This window comes from Entelurus aequoreus, linkage group LG17 (assembly GCF_033978785.1).
Source record: "Entelurus aequoreus isolate RoL-2023_Sb linkage group LG17, RoL_Eaeq_v1.1, whole genome shotgun sequence".
Taxonomy (NCBI): Eukaryota; Metazoa; Chordata; class Actinopteri; order Syngnathiformes; family Syngnathidae; genus Entelurus; species Entelurus aequoreus.
In genome coordinates, this window is record NC_084747.1 from 22,448,591 (window position 1) to 22,463,728 (window position 15,138).

General features: G+C 44.4%; 1 protein-coding gene across 3 annotated transcripts in view; it reads left to right on the plus strand.

Annotated features, from left to right (window-relative positions):
• LOC133632673 (formin-binding protein 1-like) overlaps positions 1–15,138 on the plus strand; it is a 48,794-nt gene that overhangs the window by 18,164 nt on the left and 15,492 nt on the right. For 2 of the 3 annotated variants that reach the window (XM_062025241.1, XM_062025240.1), the window contains exons 7-14: positions 7–21; positions 1,177–1,305; positions 3,393–3,539; positions 3,599–3,775; positions 3,831–4,022; positions 4,105–4,119; positions 4,189–4,298; positions 4,363–4,495. In XM_062025241.1, the coding sequence (XP_061881225.1) occupies positions 7–21; positions 1,177–1,305; positions 3,393–3,539; positions 3,599–3,775; positions 3,831–4,022; positions 4,105–4,119; positions 4,189–4,298; positions 4,363–4,495 (918 nt within the window). Of the gene's footprint in view, positions 1–6; positions 22–1,176; positions 1,306–3,392; positions 3,540–3,598; positions 3,776–3,830; positions 4,023–4,104; positions 4,299–4,362; positions 4,496–15,138 lie in introns of all 3 variants that reach the window. The other variant, XM_062025239.1, reaches the window with a different exon arrangement.

Sequence of the window (15,138 nt, forward strand, 5' to 3'; positions counted from 1 at the left end):
TTGCAGCGCTGCTCCTTTAAGGTAACATCTCATTTCCTACCTGGACTCACCTGGGACACCTCAGTCTTGTAGCAAGTGATGGATTGTTGATAGTGCCACCTGCAGGACTGGAGTAGTTTGATTGTTGATAGTGCCACCTGCAGGACTGGACTAGTTTGATTGTTGATAGTGCCACCTGCAGGACTGGAGTAGTTTGATTGTTGATAGTGCCACCTGCAGGACTGGACTAGTTTGATTGTTGATAGTGCCACCTGCAGGACTGGAGTAGTTTGATTGTTGATAGTGCCACCTGCAGGACTGGACTAGTTTGATTGTTGATAGTGCCACCTGCAGGACTGGAGTAGTTTGATTGTTGATAGTGCCACCTGCAGGACTGGAGTAGTTTGATTGTTGATAGTGCCACCTGCAGGACTGGACTAGTTTGATTGTTGATAGTGCCACCTGCAGGACTGGACTAGTTTGATTGTTGATAGTGCCACCTGCAGGACTGGAGTAGTTTGATTGTTGATAGTGCCACCTGCAGGACTGGAGTAGTTTGATTGTTGATAGTGCCACCTGCAGGACTGGAGTAGTTTGATTGTTGATAGTGCCACCTGCAGGACTGGACTAGTTTGATTGTTGATAGTGCCACCTGTAGGACTGGAGTAGTTTGATTGTTGATACTGCCACCTGTAGGACTGGAGTAGTTTGATTGTTGATAGTGCCACCTGCAGGACTGGAGTAGTTTGATTGTTGATAGTGCCACCTGCAGGACTGGACTAGTTTGATTGTTGATAGTGCCACCTGCAGGACTGGAGTAGTTTGATTGTTGACAGTGCCACCTGCAGGACTGGAGTAGTTTGATTGTTGATAGTGCCACCTGCAGGACTGGAGTAGTTTGATTGTTGATAGTGCCACCTGCAGGACTGGAGTAGTTTGATTGTTGATAGTGCCACCTGCAGGACTGGAGTAGTTTGATTGTTGATAGTGCCACCTGCAGGACTGGAGTAGTTTGATTGTTGATAGTGCCACCTGCAGGACTGGAGTAGTTTGATTGTTGATAGTGCCACCTGCAGGACTGGAGTAGTTTGATTGTTGATAGTGCCACCTGCAGGACTGGACTAGTTTGATTGTTGGTAGTGCCACCTGCAGGACTGGAGTAGTTCCACACGCTCCTTCTAACAAACCTTCTTGCAGGCTCGTCAGACGGCGCAACAAAAACAACAAACTGCCGAAGAGTCAAAGAAGGAATATGTGAGCAGTTTAAACCAGTTTAACCAGGACCAGCACCAACATTACCACACCATGGTGCCCGTTATATACCAGGTAAAGTAGGAAGAGAATATCTACCTGGTGTACACGGTACAAAACCAGTTCAGGTGTATACCGTGTCTATACTAGTATGGCAGGTATGTAAACAGTTCAGGTGTATACCGTGTCTATACTAGTATGGCAGGTATATAAACAGTTCAGGAGTATACCTGGTCTATACTAGTATGGCAGGTATATAAACAGTTCAGGAGTATACCGTGTCTATACTGGTATGGCAGGTATATAAACAGTTCAGGAGTATACCTGGTCTACACTAATATAGCAGGTATATAAACAGTTCAGGTGTATACCTGGTCTACACTGGTATGGCAGGTATGTAAACAGCTCAGGCATATACCGGGTCTACACTAATATAGCAGGTATATAAACAGTTCAGGTGTATACCTGGTCTACACGATATGGCATTTATGTAAACTAAGTGTATACATTATTATGAAAGGTATACAGTACAAACCAGTTTAAGTCAATGCACTAGTATGGCAGGTATATTAATCAGTTTAGGTGTTTACCTAGTCTATACTAGTATGGCAGGTATATAACAAGTTCAGGTGTATACCTGGTCTAGAATATATGGCAGGTATATAAACCAGTTGTAGTGTATACATTAGTATGGTAGGTATATAAACCAGTGTAGGTGTATACATTAGTATGGCAGGTATATAAACCAGTAAGTGTATGTACATTAGTATGGTAGGTATATAAACCAGTTGTAGTGTATATATTAGTATGGCAGGTATATAAACCAGTGTAGGTGTATACATTAGTATGGCAGGTATATAAACCAGTGTAGGTGTATACATTAGTATGGCAGGTATATAAACCAGTGTAGGTGTATACATTAGTATGGCAGGTATATAAACCAGTTGTAGTGTATACATTAGTATGGCAGGTATATAAACCAGTGTAGGTGTATACATTAGTATGGCAGGTATATACACCAGTGTAGGTGTATACATTAGTATGGCAGGTATATAAACCAGTGTAGGTGTATACATTAGTATGGCAGGTATATAAACCAGTGTAGGTGTATACATTAGTATGGCAGGTATATAAACCAGTGTAGGTGTATACATTAGTATGGCAGGTATATAAACCAGTGTAGGTGTATACATTAGTATGGCAGGTATATAAACCAGTAAGTGTATACATTAGTATGGCAGGTATATAAACCAGTAAGTGTATACATTAGTATGGCAGGTATATAAACCAGTTGTAGTGTATACATTAGTATGGCAGGTATATAAACCAGTGTAGGTGTATACATTAGTATGGCAGGTATATACACCATTTTAGGTGTATACATTAGTATGGCAGGTATATAAACCAGTGTAGGTGTATACATTAGTATGGCAGGTATATAAACCAGTGTAGGTGTATACATTAGTATGGCAGGTATATAAACCAGTGTAGGTGTATACATTAGTATGGCAGGTATATAAACCAGTGTAGGTGTATACATTAGTATGGCAGGTATATAAACCAGTAAGTGTATACATTAGTATGGCAGGTATATAAACCAGTTGTAGTGTATACATTAGTATGGCAGGTATATAAACCAGTGTAGGTGTATACATTAGTATGGCAGGTATATAAACCAGTTGTAGTGTATACATTAGTATGGCAGGTATATAAACCAGTGTAGGTGTATACATTAGTATGGCAGGTATATAAACCAGTAAGTGTATACATTAGTATGGCAGGTATATAAACCAGTTGTAGTGTATACATTAGTATGGCAGGTATATAAACCAGTTGTAGTGTATACATTAGTATGGCAGGTATATAAACCAGTGTAGGTGTATACATTAGTATGGCAGGTATATACACCATTTTAGGTGTATACATTAGTATGGCAGGTATATACACCAGTAAGTGTATACATTAGTATGGTAGGTATATAAACCAGTGTAAGTGTATACATTAGTATGGCAGGTATATACACCAGTGTAGGTGTATACATTAGTATGGCAGGTATATAAACCAGTGTAGGTGTATACATTAGTATGGCAGGTATATAAACCAGTGTAGGTGTATACATTAGTATGGTTATATGTAACCAGTGTTGTGTGGGTGTGTGTCAGCGTATTCAAGACATGGAGGAGCGTCGGATCGAACGGATCGCAGACGCCATGCGTTTGTCAGCGGAGGCAGAGAAGAAGTCACTTCCTGTGGTGAGTCGCTGCTTGGACGCCATGATGGACGCCGCAGAGAGCATTCAGGCCAGGATGGTGAGCGTGCGCGTGCAGCGGGCCTGTTGTCGCCATGGTAACCCGAGGTCTACGCGCAGGACACGCGTCAGGTGGTGGAGGTGTACAAAACGGGCTTCGAGCCTCCGGGCGACGTGGACTTTGAGGACTACAGGGCCACCATGAGGAGGAGCATCTCAGAGTCCAGTTACCTCGACAACCAAATTGAAGGGCGGAGACAAAGCAGGAAATTGTGGCCTTTCCTGCGCAAGAACAAGGTACACACGCACACACCATTGGACTGGCCTACTGATGACCTGTCACTCCCAGCAGCTGTTGAATCTCCTGTCGTCGCCTCGGCAACCCCCGCCCCCACCCCCCACCTCACCTTCGCCCGGGGGCGTGGTCAACAGCCCCCAGTCCCCGCCCCCAGCCTCCAGAGAACCAATCGCCCAGCGCCTCAACGACCTGATGACGTCTGGCTCCCGAACCAGGAAGCAGTGCCTTCGCAGCTTGAAGAGAGGGGTACCACATTTCACAAACACCTTTAATGTTGGACTTGCAAACATCTGACACGCTTTCTTCAATTCTCCTTTTGGACGGACAGCTGTCACTCAAACTGGTAAGTGGAGAAAGCGTGCCTAACAAACTCTGGTGGCATCACCACAACGTGCTGTCGCCGTGGTTCCAGGGCTCCGCCCCCGCGGACTGCAGCCATCTTCCGGCAGAGCAGCGGCGGAAGAAACTTCAGAGCAGAATCGGCGACATCAGCCAGGAGATCCAACGCGAGCGCGAGCAGAGGTGACCATCAGCCTCACTTCCTGTGACGCCGGTGTTGTGTTGACGCCACGTTTGCTCACTGCAGGGACGCGCTGATGAAGATGCGGGAGGTGTACGAACGAAACCCTCAGATGGGCGACGCCGCCGCCCTGGAACCCCGCTTGGATGAAGTGAGGCGGAGCCTCCAGCGACTGGAGGAGGAGCTCAGGACCAACCAGGTTGACACAGTGTTCTTGTTGGTCCTTTTCAGGGTCTGATACGTTTTTGAGACGCTACTCAGGGGCGGTTGGACCTGGCAAGGGGCGCGGCCATCTGTCGGAGCTGATGCGTGACATCGTTGAGTTCCGCCTTGACCTTGCCCAGCTCCTGTCGCTGCTCGTTGATGATCTTGATCAGTTCGCCGCGGCACTTGTCCAGTTTCTGGATGCGTTTTTGGGTCTCTTCGTCCTTCTGCTCCAGTTGCCGCCGCAGACTCTGGATGGTTTTTTCAAAGTGGTCCGACTGCAGCTTGTTGGACTCCAGGAACTTGGAGATTTTTTCCTCGATGGCGTCCACGTTGACGCCCTCGTCTCCAGTGATGTACTTCCTCTTCAGGCTGGTGATGGCCTTGATGAAGGCTTTGGGCTGGTTGAGGAGGGAGATGGAGGTTTCCAGGTCTTCCTTAAACCTGCGGATGTAGGTGTCCTTGGTGAGGTGCACACATTCCAGGTTCTTGACACTGGCCTGGTAAGCCTTGACTCGGCCCTCGTGGAACTTGATCTTCTCTGCCAGGTCTGCCGCTTGCATTTTGTTCAGGGCCAAGTCCTTCCTGGTGCCCTTGTGGGACGCCTGCTCGCTGATGTACTCGCTCCGCAGAGCCTCCATGTCGATCTCCATCTGCCTGAGGGTCTCCCGCAGGCCAGCACAGCTGCGCTGCTCCCGCTGCAGTTGCTCGGTCACAATCTCTTTGTGCGCCTGCAGCTCGCTGATGTCGAAGTTCTTGGCCTTCAGATCTTTGCTCTTCTGCTCGTCCGACTTCTTCAGCGCCTCCTTCCTCTCCATCAGGTCGTCGTTGGTGTTGGTCAGGGCGGTCACCTTGTTGGACAGCGCGTTCTTCTGCATCTGGATCAGCCTCATCTCTACCTCGTGGTCATACTTCAGCTTGTCTCGGATACTCTTCTGGGCCTCCAGTTCTTCCTGGCGCTCGCTCTGCGCAACTTGCATCTTGCGCTTGTCCTCCGTCAGTTCCTCCACGAGCTTGCTGGCCTTTTCCATTTGAGCGCTAAGGGCGACGGCCTGCTTGGCGGAGGCCTCGTCTTTCTCACGCATCCTCGTGTTGAACTCTTCTTCCGCCTTCTTGAGGCGCTCGCTGTGCTGCTGGGACTGGGCTTCCAGATTCTTCTCCCAGGTGACCAACGATGCCTCCAGCTCGGCAATCTTATCTTGGAGTTGGCCCTGAATGGCTTTCAGGTCGTTAACTTCCATGTCGGACCAGTTTTTCTTCTGCTCCATGGAGAAGATCTTGGCTTGGTGCACCTTCACCTGGGTCAGCAGCTCCACCTTCTCCTTCTCTGCAGCGTTCAGCTTCTCCTGCAGATCCTGATTCAGCGACTCCAGAGACTTGACCTTGGTGTCATGACTCAGGATGTCTCCCTGCCACAGCTTGTTGAACTCGTCTGACTTCTGGATCAGCCTCCTGATCTTCCACCCGCTCTTTTGGTCCGCCATTGTCACGATGTGTTGCCCAGTTGGTGTTCATCGGCCGAGAACTGTGAAAAGAACCAAGAACAAAAGTTTGCTGCCTTTGAGAAACAACTAACGAGAACAAATGTTTGCTACATTTAAGAGTAACGATTAACAAGAACTAAAGTTTCCTACGTTTAGGGGTAATGACTACGAGTATGAAGTAAGTTAAGAGTAAAGACTAGGAAGAACGAATGTTTGTTACTTATGAGTGCAACGACTAACAAGAGCAAATGTTTGCTACGTTTAAGAGTAACGACTAACAAGAAGTAAAGTTTGCTACGTTTAAGAGTAACGACTAACAAGAAGTAAAGTTTGCTACGTTTAAGAGTAACGACTAACAAGAACTAAAGTTTGCTACGTTTAAGAGTAACGACTAACAAGAACTAAAGTTTGCTTCGTTTAAGAGTAACGACTGACAAGAAGTAAAGTTTGGTACGTTTAAGAATAACGACTAACAAGAACTAAAGTTTGCTACGTTTAAGAGTAACGACTAACAAGAACTAAAGTTTGCTACGTTTAAGAATAACGACTAACAAGAAGTAAAGTTTGCTACGTTTAAGAGTAACGACTAACAAGAAGTAAAGTTTGCTACGTTTAAGAGTAACTACTGACAAGAACTAAAGTTTGCTACGTTTAAGAATAACGACTAACAAAAACTAAAGTTTGCTACGTTTAAGAGTAACGACTAACAAGAACTAAAGTTTGCTACGTTTAAGAGTAACGACTAACAAGAACTAAAGTTTGCTACGTTTAAGAGTAACGACTAACAAGAACTAAAGTTTGCTACGTTTAAGAGTAACGACTAACAAGAACTAAAGTTTGCTACGTTTAAGAGTAACGACTAACAAGAACTAAAGTTTGCTACGTTTAAGAGTAACGACTAACAAGAACTAAAGTTTGCTACGTTTAAGAGTAACGACTAACAAGAACTAAAGTTTGCTACGTTTAAGAGTAACGACTAACAAGAACTAAAGTTTGCTACGTTTAAGAGTAACGACTAACAAGAACTAAAGTTTGCTACGTTTAAGAGTAACTACTGACAAGAACTAAAGTTTGCTTCGTTTAAGCATAACGACTAACAAGACGTAAAGTTTGCTACGTTTAAGAGTAACGACTAACAAGAACAAAAGTTTGCTACGTTTAAGAGTAACGACTAACAAGACGTAAAGTTTGCTACGTTTAAGAGTAACAACTAACAAAAACTAAAGTTTGCTACGTTTAAGAGTAACGACTAACAAGAACAAAAGTTTGCTACGTTTAAGAGTAACGACTAACAAGAACAAGCGTTTGCTACGTCTACGTATAACGATTAACAAGAACTAAAGTTTGCTACGTTTAAGAGTAACGACTAACAAGAACTAAAGTTTGCTACGTTTAAGAGTAACGACTGACAAGAAGTAAAGTTTGCTACGTTTAAGAGTAACGACTAACAAGAACTAAAGTTTGCTACGTTTAAGAGTAATGACTGACAAGAAGTAAAGTTTGCTACGTTTAAGAGTAACGACTGACAAGAAGTAAAGTTTGCTACGTTTAAGAGTAACGACTAACAAGAAGTAAAGTTTGCTACGTTTAAGAGTAATGACTGACAAGAAGTAAAGTTTGCTACGTTTAAGAGTAACGACTGACAAGAAGTAAAGTTTGCTACGTTTAAGAGTAACGACTAACAAGAAGTAAAGTTTGCTACGTTTAAGAGTAACGACTAACAAGAAGTAAAGTTTGCTACGTTTAAGAGTAACGACTAACAAGAAGTAAAGTTTGCTACGTTTAAGAGTAACGACTAACAAGAAGTAAAGTTTGCTACGTTTAAGAGTAACGACTAACAAGAAGTAAAGTTTGCTACGTTTAAGAGTAACGACTAACAAGAAGTAAAGTTTGCTACGTTTAAGAGTAACGACTAACAAGAAGTAAAGTTTGCTACGTTTAAGAGTAACGACTAACAAGAAGTAAAGTTTGCTACGTTTAAGAGTAACGACTAACAAGAAGTAAAGTTTGCTACGTTTAAGAGTAACGACTAACAAGAACTAAAGTTTGCTACGTTTAAGAATAACGACTAACAAGAACTAAAGTTTGCTACGTTTAAGAGTAACGACTAACAAGAACTAAAGTTTGCTACGTTTAAGAGTAACTACTGACAAGAACTAAAGTTTGCTTCGTTTAAGCATAACGACTAACAAGACGTAAAGTTTGCTACGTTTAAGAGTAACGACTAACAAGAACAAAAGTTTGCTACGTTTAAGAGTAACGACTAACAAGACGTAAAGTTTGCTACGTTTAAGAGTAACAACTAACAAAAACTAAAGTTTGCTACGTTTAAGAGTAACGACTAACAAGAACAAAAGTTTGCTACGTTTAAGAGTAACGACTAACAAGAACAAGCGTTTGCTACGTCTACGTATAACGATTAACAAGAACTAAAGTTTGCTACGTTTAAGAGTAACGACTAACAAGAACTAAAGTTTGCTACGTTTAAGAGTAACGACTGACAAGAAGTAAAGTTTGCTACGTTTAAGAGTAACGACTAACAAGAACTAAAGTTTGCTACGTTTAAGAGTAATGACTGACAAGAAGTAAAGTTTGCTACGTTTAAGAGTAACGACTGACAAGAAGTAAAGTTTGCTACGTTTAAGAGTAACGACTAACAAGAAGTAAAGTTTGCTACGTTTAAGAGTAATGACTGACAAGAAGTAAAGTTTGCTACGTTTAAGAGTAACGACTGACAAGAAGTAAAGTTTGCTACGTTTAAGAGTAACGACTAACAAGAAGTAAAGTTTGCTACGTTTAAGAGTAACGACTAACAAGAAGTAAAGTTTGCTACGTTTAAGAGTAACGACTAACAAGAAGTAAAGTTTGCTACGTTTAAGAGTAACGACTAACAAGAAGTAAAGTTTGCTACGTTTAAGAGTAACGACTAACAAGAAGTAAAGTTTGCTACGTTTAAGAGTAACGACTAACAAGAAGTAAAGTTTGCTACGTTTAAGAGTAACGACTTGTCCAGGGTGTACCAAGCCTTCCGCCTGAGTGCAGCTGGGATAGGCTCCAGCACCCCCAACCGGTAGAAAATAAATGGACTGATGGACTAACAAAAACTAATGTTTGCTACCTTTGAGAAAATGCGCTGCGTCAACATCCAGCTGTCAACAAGGTTGTTTTTGCGGATTTGCCGAGTCGGCGCTCAGCAGTCAACAAGTTTGCAGCGTCCGCCTTCACAGGTGAGGATTTCACAGGTGATGATTCCCCTTGGTGGTCTTCTGACAAAGGCAGCCATCTTTGATGATGCGGACAGTGACCGGTGACGTAATGAGTGATGCTGCACGAGCTCATGTGTCTGTGATGTCATCAACACTGGTTATGTAATGATGTCGTCATCTTGTGTTGAACGCTGTCATTATTGAGGTACCGGGCGACCACGTGTCACTTTATAGTTCCAAGTCAAGTCCTCCTGGCCCACATCTGGTTCAAAGACTACCATACCACAACCAGGCGCACAGCAGCAGTCAAGTTGTGTTGCGTTCAGGCGCACTGCAGCAGTCAAGTTGTGTTGCGTTCAGGCGCACTGCAGCAGTCAAGTTGTGTTGCGTTCAGGCACACAGCAGCAGTAAAGTTGTGTTGCGTTCAGGCGCACAGCAGCAGTAAAGTTGTGTTGCGTTCAAGCACACAGCAGCAGTAAAGTTGTGTTGCGTTCAGGTACGCACCATTGACAGTAAAGTTGTGTTGCATTCAGGCACACAGCACCAGTAAAGTTGTGTTGCGTTCAGGCTCACAGCAGCAGTAAAGTTGTGTTGCGTTCAGGCACACAGCACCAGTAAAGTTGTGTTGCGTTCAGGCTCACAGCAGCAGTAAAGTTGTGTTGCGTTCAGGCACACAGCAGCAGTAAAGTTGTGTTGCGTTCTTGTACGCACCACTGACAGTAAAGTTGTGTTGCGTTCAGGCACACAACAGCAGTGACGTTGTGCTGCGTTCAGGCACAAAGCAGCAGTAAAGTTGTGTTGCGTTCAGGCACACAGCAGCAGTAAAGTTGTGTTGCGTTCAGGCACACAGCAGCAGTAAAGTTGTGTTGCATTCAGGCACACAGCAGCAGTAAAGTTGTGTTGCATTCAGGCACACAGCAGCAGTAAATTTGTGGTGCGTTCAGGTACGCACCATTGACAGTAAAGTTGTGTTGCATTCAGGCACACAGCACCAGTAAAGTTGTGTTGCGTTCAGGCTCACAGCAGCGGTAATGTTGTGTTGCGTTCAGGCACACAGCAGCAGTAAAGTTGTGTTGCGTTCTTGTACGCACCACTGACAGTAAAGTTGTGTTGCGTTCAGGCACACAACAGCAGTGACGTTGTGTTGCGTTCAGGCACAAAGCAGCAGTAAAGTTGTGTTGCGTTCAGGCACACAGCAGCAGTAAAGTTGTGTTGCGTTCAGGCACACAGCAGCAGTAAATTTGTGTTGCGTTCAGGTACGCACCATTGGCAGTAAAGTTGTGTTGCATTCAGGCACACAGCACCAGTAAAGTTGTGTTGCGTTCAGGCACACAGCAGCAGTAAAGTTGTGTTGCGTTCAGGCACACAGCAGCAGTAAAGTTGTGTTGCGTTCAGGCACACAACAGCAGTGACGTTGTGTTGCGTTCAGGCACAAAGCAGCAGTAAAGTTGTGTTGCGTTCAGGCACACAGCAGCAGTAAAGTTGTGTTGCGTTCAGGCACACAGCAGCAGTAAATTTGTGTTGCGTTCAGGTACGCACCATTGGCAGTAAAGTTGTGTTGCATTCAGGCACACAGCACCAGTAAAGTTGTGTTGCGTTCAGGCACACAGCACCAGTAAAGTTGTGTTGCGTTCAGGCTCACAGCAGCAGTAAAGTTGTGTTGCGTTCAGGCACACAGCAGCAGTAAAGTTGTGTTGCGTTCTTGTACGCACCACTGACAGTAAAGTTGTGTTGCATTCAGGCACACAGCAGCAGTAAAGTTGTGTTGCGTTCAGGCACACAGCAGCAGTAAAGTTGTGTTGCGTTCAGGCACACAGCAGCAGTAAATTTGTGTTGCGTTCAGGTACGCACCATTGGCAGTAAAGTTGTGTTGCATTCAGGCACACAGCACCAGTAAAGTTGTGTTGCGTTCAGGCACACAGCAGCAGTAAAGTTGTGTTGCGTTCAGGCACACAGCAGCAGTAAAGTTTTGTTGCGTTCAGGCACACAACAGCAGTGACGTTGTGTTGCGTTCAGGCACAAAGCAGCAGTAAAGTTGTGTTGCGTTCAGGCACACAGCAGCAGTAAAGTTGTGTTGCGTTCAGGCACACAGCAGCAGTAAATTTGTGTTGCGTTCAGGTACGCACCATTGGCAGTAAAGTTGTGTTGCATTCAGGCACACAGCACCAGTAAAGTTGTGTTGCGTTCAGGCTCACAGCAGCAGTAAAGTTGTGTTGCGTTCAGGCACACAGCAGCAGTAAAGTTGTGTTGCGTTCAGGCACACAACAGCAGTGACGTTGTGTTGCGTTCAGGCACAAAGCAGCAGTAAAGTTGTGTTGCGTTCAGGCACACAGCAGCAGTAAAGTTGTGTTGCGTTCAGGCACACAGCAGCAGTAAATTTGTGTTGCGTTCAGGTACGCACCATTGGCAGTAAAGTTGTGTTGCATTCAGGCACACAGCAGCAGTAAAGTTTTGTTGCGTTCAGGCACACAACAGCAGTGACGTTGTGTTGCGTTCAGGCACAAAGCAGCAGTAAAGTTGTGTTGCGTTCAGGCACACAGCAGCAGTAAAGTTGTGTTGCGTTCAGGCACACAGCAGCAGTAAATTTGTGTTGCGTTCAGGTACGCACCATTGGCAGTAAAGTTGTGTTGCATTCAGGCACACAGCACCAGTAAAGTTGTGTTGCGTTCAGGCTCACAGCAGCAGTAAAGTTGTGTTGCGTTCAGGCACACAGCAGCAGTAAAGTTGTGTTGCGTTCAGGCACACAACAGCAGTGACGTTGTGTTGCGTTCAGGCACAAAGCAGCAGTAAAGTTGTGTTGCGTTCAGGCACACAGCAGCAGTAAAGTTGTGTTGCGTTCAGGCACACAGCAGCAGTAAATTTGTGTTGCGTTCAGGTACGCACCATTGGCAGTAAAGTTGTGTTGCATTCAGGCACACAGCACCAGTAAAGTTGTGTTGCGTTCAGGCTCACAGCAGCAGTAAAGTTGTGTTGCGTTCAGGCACACAGCAGCAGTAAAGTTTTGTTGCGTTCAGGCACACAACAGCAGTGACGTTGTGTTGCGTTCAGGCACAAAGCAGCAGTAAAGTTGTGTTGCGTTCAGGCACACAGCAGCAGTAAAGTTGTGTTGCGTTCAGGCACACAGCAGCAGTAAATTTGTGTTGCGTTCAGGTACGCACCATTGGCAGTAAAGTTGTGTTGCATTCAGGCACACAGCACCAGTAAAGTTGTGTTGCGTTCAGGCTCACAGCAGCAGTAAAGTTGTGTTGCGTTCAGGCACACAGCAGCAGTAAAGTTGTGTTGCGTTCTTGTACGCACCATTGGCAGTAAAGTTGTGTTGCATTCAGGCACACAGCAGCAGTAAAGTTGTGTTGCGTTCTTGTACGCACCACTGACAGTAAAGTTGTGTTGCATTCAGGCACACAGCAGCAGTAAAGTTGTGTGGCGTTCAGGTACACACCATTGACAGTAAAGTTCTGTTGCATTCAGGCACACAGCACCAGTAAAGTTGTTTAGCGTTCAGGCACACAACAGCAGTAAAGTTGTGTTGCGTTCAGGCACACAGCAGCAGTGAAGTTGTGTTGCGTTCAGGTACGCACCATTGACAGTAACACAATGAGAGTAAAGTTGTGTTGTGTTTAGATACACAAAGACGGTCAAGCTGCATTCAGGTACATAGTGACAGTCAAATTGTGTTGCGTTCAGGTACACAGTGACAGTAAAGTCGTCTTGCGTTGGGGTACACAGTGACTGTCAAGTTGTTTTGCGTTCAGACCCACAGCAACAATAACGCTGTGTTGCATTCAGGTACAGAGGGTTAGTAAAGTTGTGTTGCATTCAGACACACAATAAGGTTGTGTTGCATTTAGGTACATGGTGATAGTAGAGTTGTGTTACGTTCAGGTTGCAGACACAGTGAAAGCAAGGTGGTGTTGCGTTCAGGTACACAGTGACAGTAAAGTTATGCTGCATTTAGGCACACAGTGACAGCAAAGGGGTGTTGCGTTCAAGTACAAAACGACAAGAAAGATGCGGTATGTTCATGTACCCAAAACAGGGACAGTAAAGTTGTGTTGCGTTTAGGTACACAGTGACAGTCAAGCTGCATTCAGGTACATAGTGACAGTCAAATTGTGTTGCGCTTAAGTACAAATTGTAATTAAAGGCCTACTGAAACCCACTACTACCGACCACGCAGTCTGATAGTTTATATATCAATGATGAAATCTTAACATTATAACACATGCCAATACGGCCGGGTTAACTTATAAAGTGACATTTTAAATTTGCCGCTAAACTTCCGGTTCGAAACGCCTCTGAGGATGACGTATGCGCGTGACGTAGCCCGGCGAACACGGGTATGCCTTCCACATTGAAGCCAATATGAAAAAGCTCTGTTTTCATTTCATAATTCCACAGTATTCTGGACATCTGTGTTCGTGAATCTGTTTCAATCATGTTCATTGCATTATGGAGAAGGAAGCCAAGCAAGCAAAGAAGAAAGTTGTCGGTGCGAAATGGACGTATTTTTCGAACGTAGTCAGCCACAACAGTACACAGCCGGCGCTTCTTTGTTTACATTCCCGAAAGATGCAGTCAAGATGGAAGAACTCGGATAACAGAGACTCTAACCAGGAGGACTTTTGATTTGGATACACAGACGCCTGTAGAGAACTGGGACAACACAGACTCTTACCAGGATTACTTTGATTTGGATGACAAAGACGCAGACGTGCTACTGTGAGTATGCAGCTTTGGCTTTTTTTTGCGTATGTACGTAACTTTTTTAAAATATATAAGCTTTATGAACCTTGGGTTAGGTGAACGGTCTTTTGGGCTGAGTGATTGTGTGTGTTGATCATGTGTTTGAATTGTATTGGCGTGTTCTATGGAGCTAGGAGCTAGCAGAGGAGCTAGGAGCTAGCATAACACGTACCGTACCGTAAGTGCGCGTCACGTACGTAACTTTTTAAAAATATATAAGCTTTATGAACCTTGGGTTAGGTGAACGGTCTTTTGGGCTGAGTGATTGTGTGTGTTGATCGGGTGTTTGAATTGTATTGGCGTGTTCTATGGAGCTAGGAGCTAGCAGAGGAGCTAGGAGCTAGCATAACAAACACGCAGGTGTTATTATGCAGGATTAATTTGTGGCATATTAAATATAAGCCTGGTTGTGTTGTGGCTAATAGAGTATATATATGTCTTGTGTTTATTTACTGTTGTAGTCATTCCCAGCTGAATATCAGGTACCGTGAGTATGCAGCCTTGGCTGCTAAACATTCGATAACTTGACCGTATGTGCGCGTCACGTACGTAACTTTTTAAAAATATATAAGCTTTATGAACCTTGGGTTAGGTAAACGGTCTTTTGGGCTGAGTGATTGTGTGTGTTGATCAGGTGTTTGAATTGTATTGGCGTGTTCTATGGAGCTAGGAGCTAGCAGAGGAGCTAGGAGCTAGCATAACAAACACGCAGGTGTTTTTATGCAGGATTAATTTGTGGCATATTAAATATAAGCCTGGTTGTGTTGTGGCTAATAGAGTATATATATGTCTTGTGTTTATTTACTGTTGTAGTCATTCCCAGCTGAATATCAGGTCACCCCCGGCTCTCACAGCATCTTCCCTATCTGAATAGCTTCAACTCCCCACTAGTCCTTCACTTGCACTTTACTCATCCACAAATCTTTCATCCTCGCTCAAATTAATGGGGAAATTGTCGCTTTGTCGGTCCGAATCTCTCTCACTTCATGCGGCCATCATTGTAAACAATAGGGAACTTTGCGTATATGTTCAACTGACTACGTCACGCTACTTCCGGTAGGTGCAAGCCTTTTTTTTATCAGATACCAAAAGTTGCAATCTTTATCGTCGTTGTTCTATACTAAATCCTTTCAGCAAAAATATGGCAATATCGCGAAATGATCAAGTATGACACATAGAATAGATCTGCTATCCCCGTTTAAATA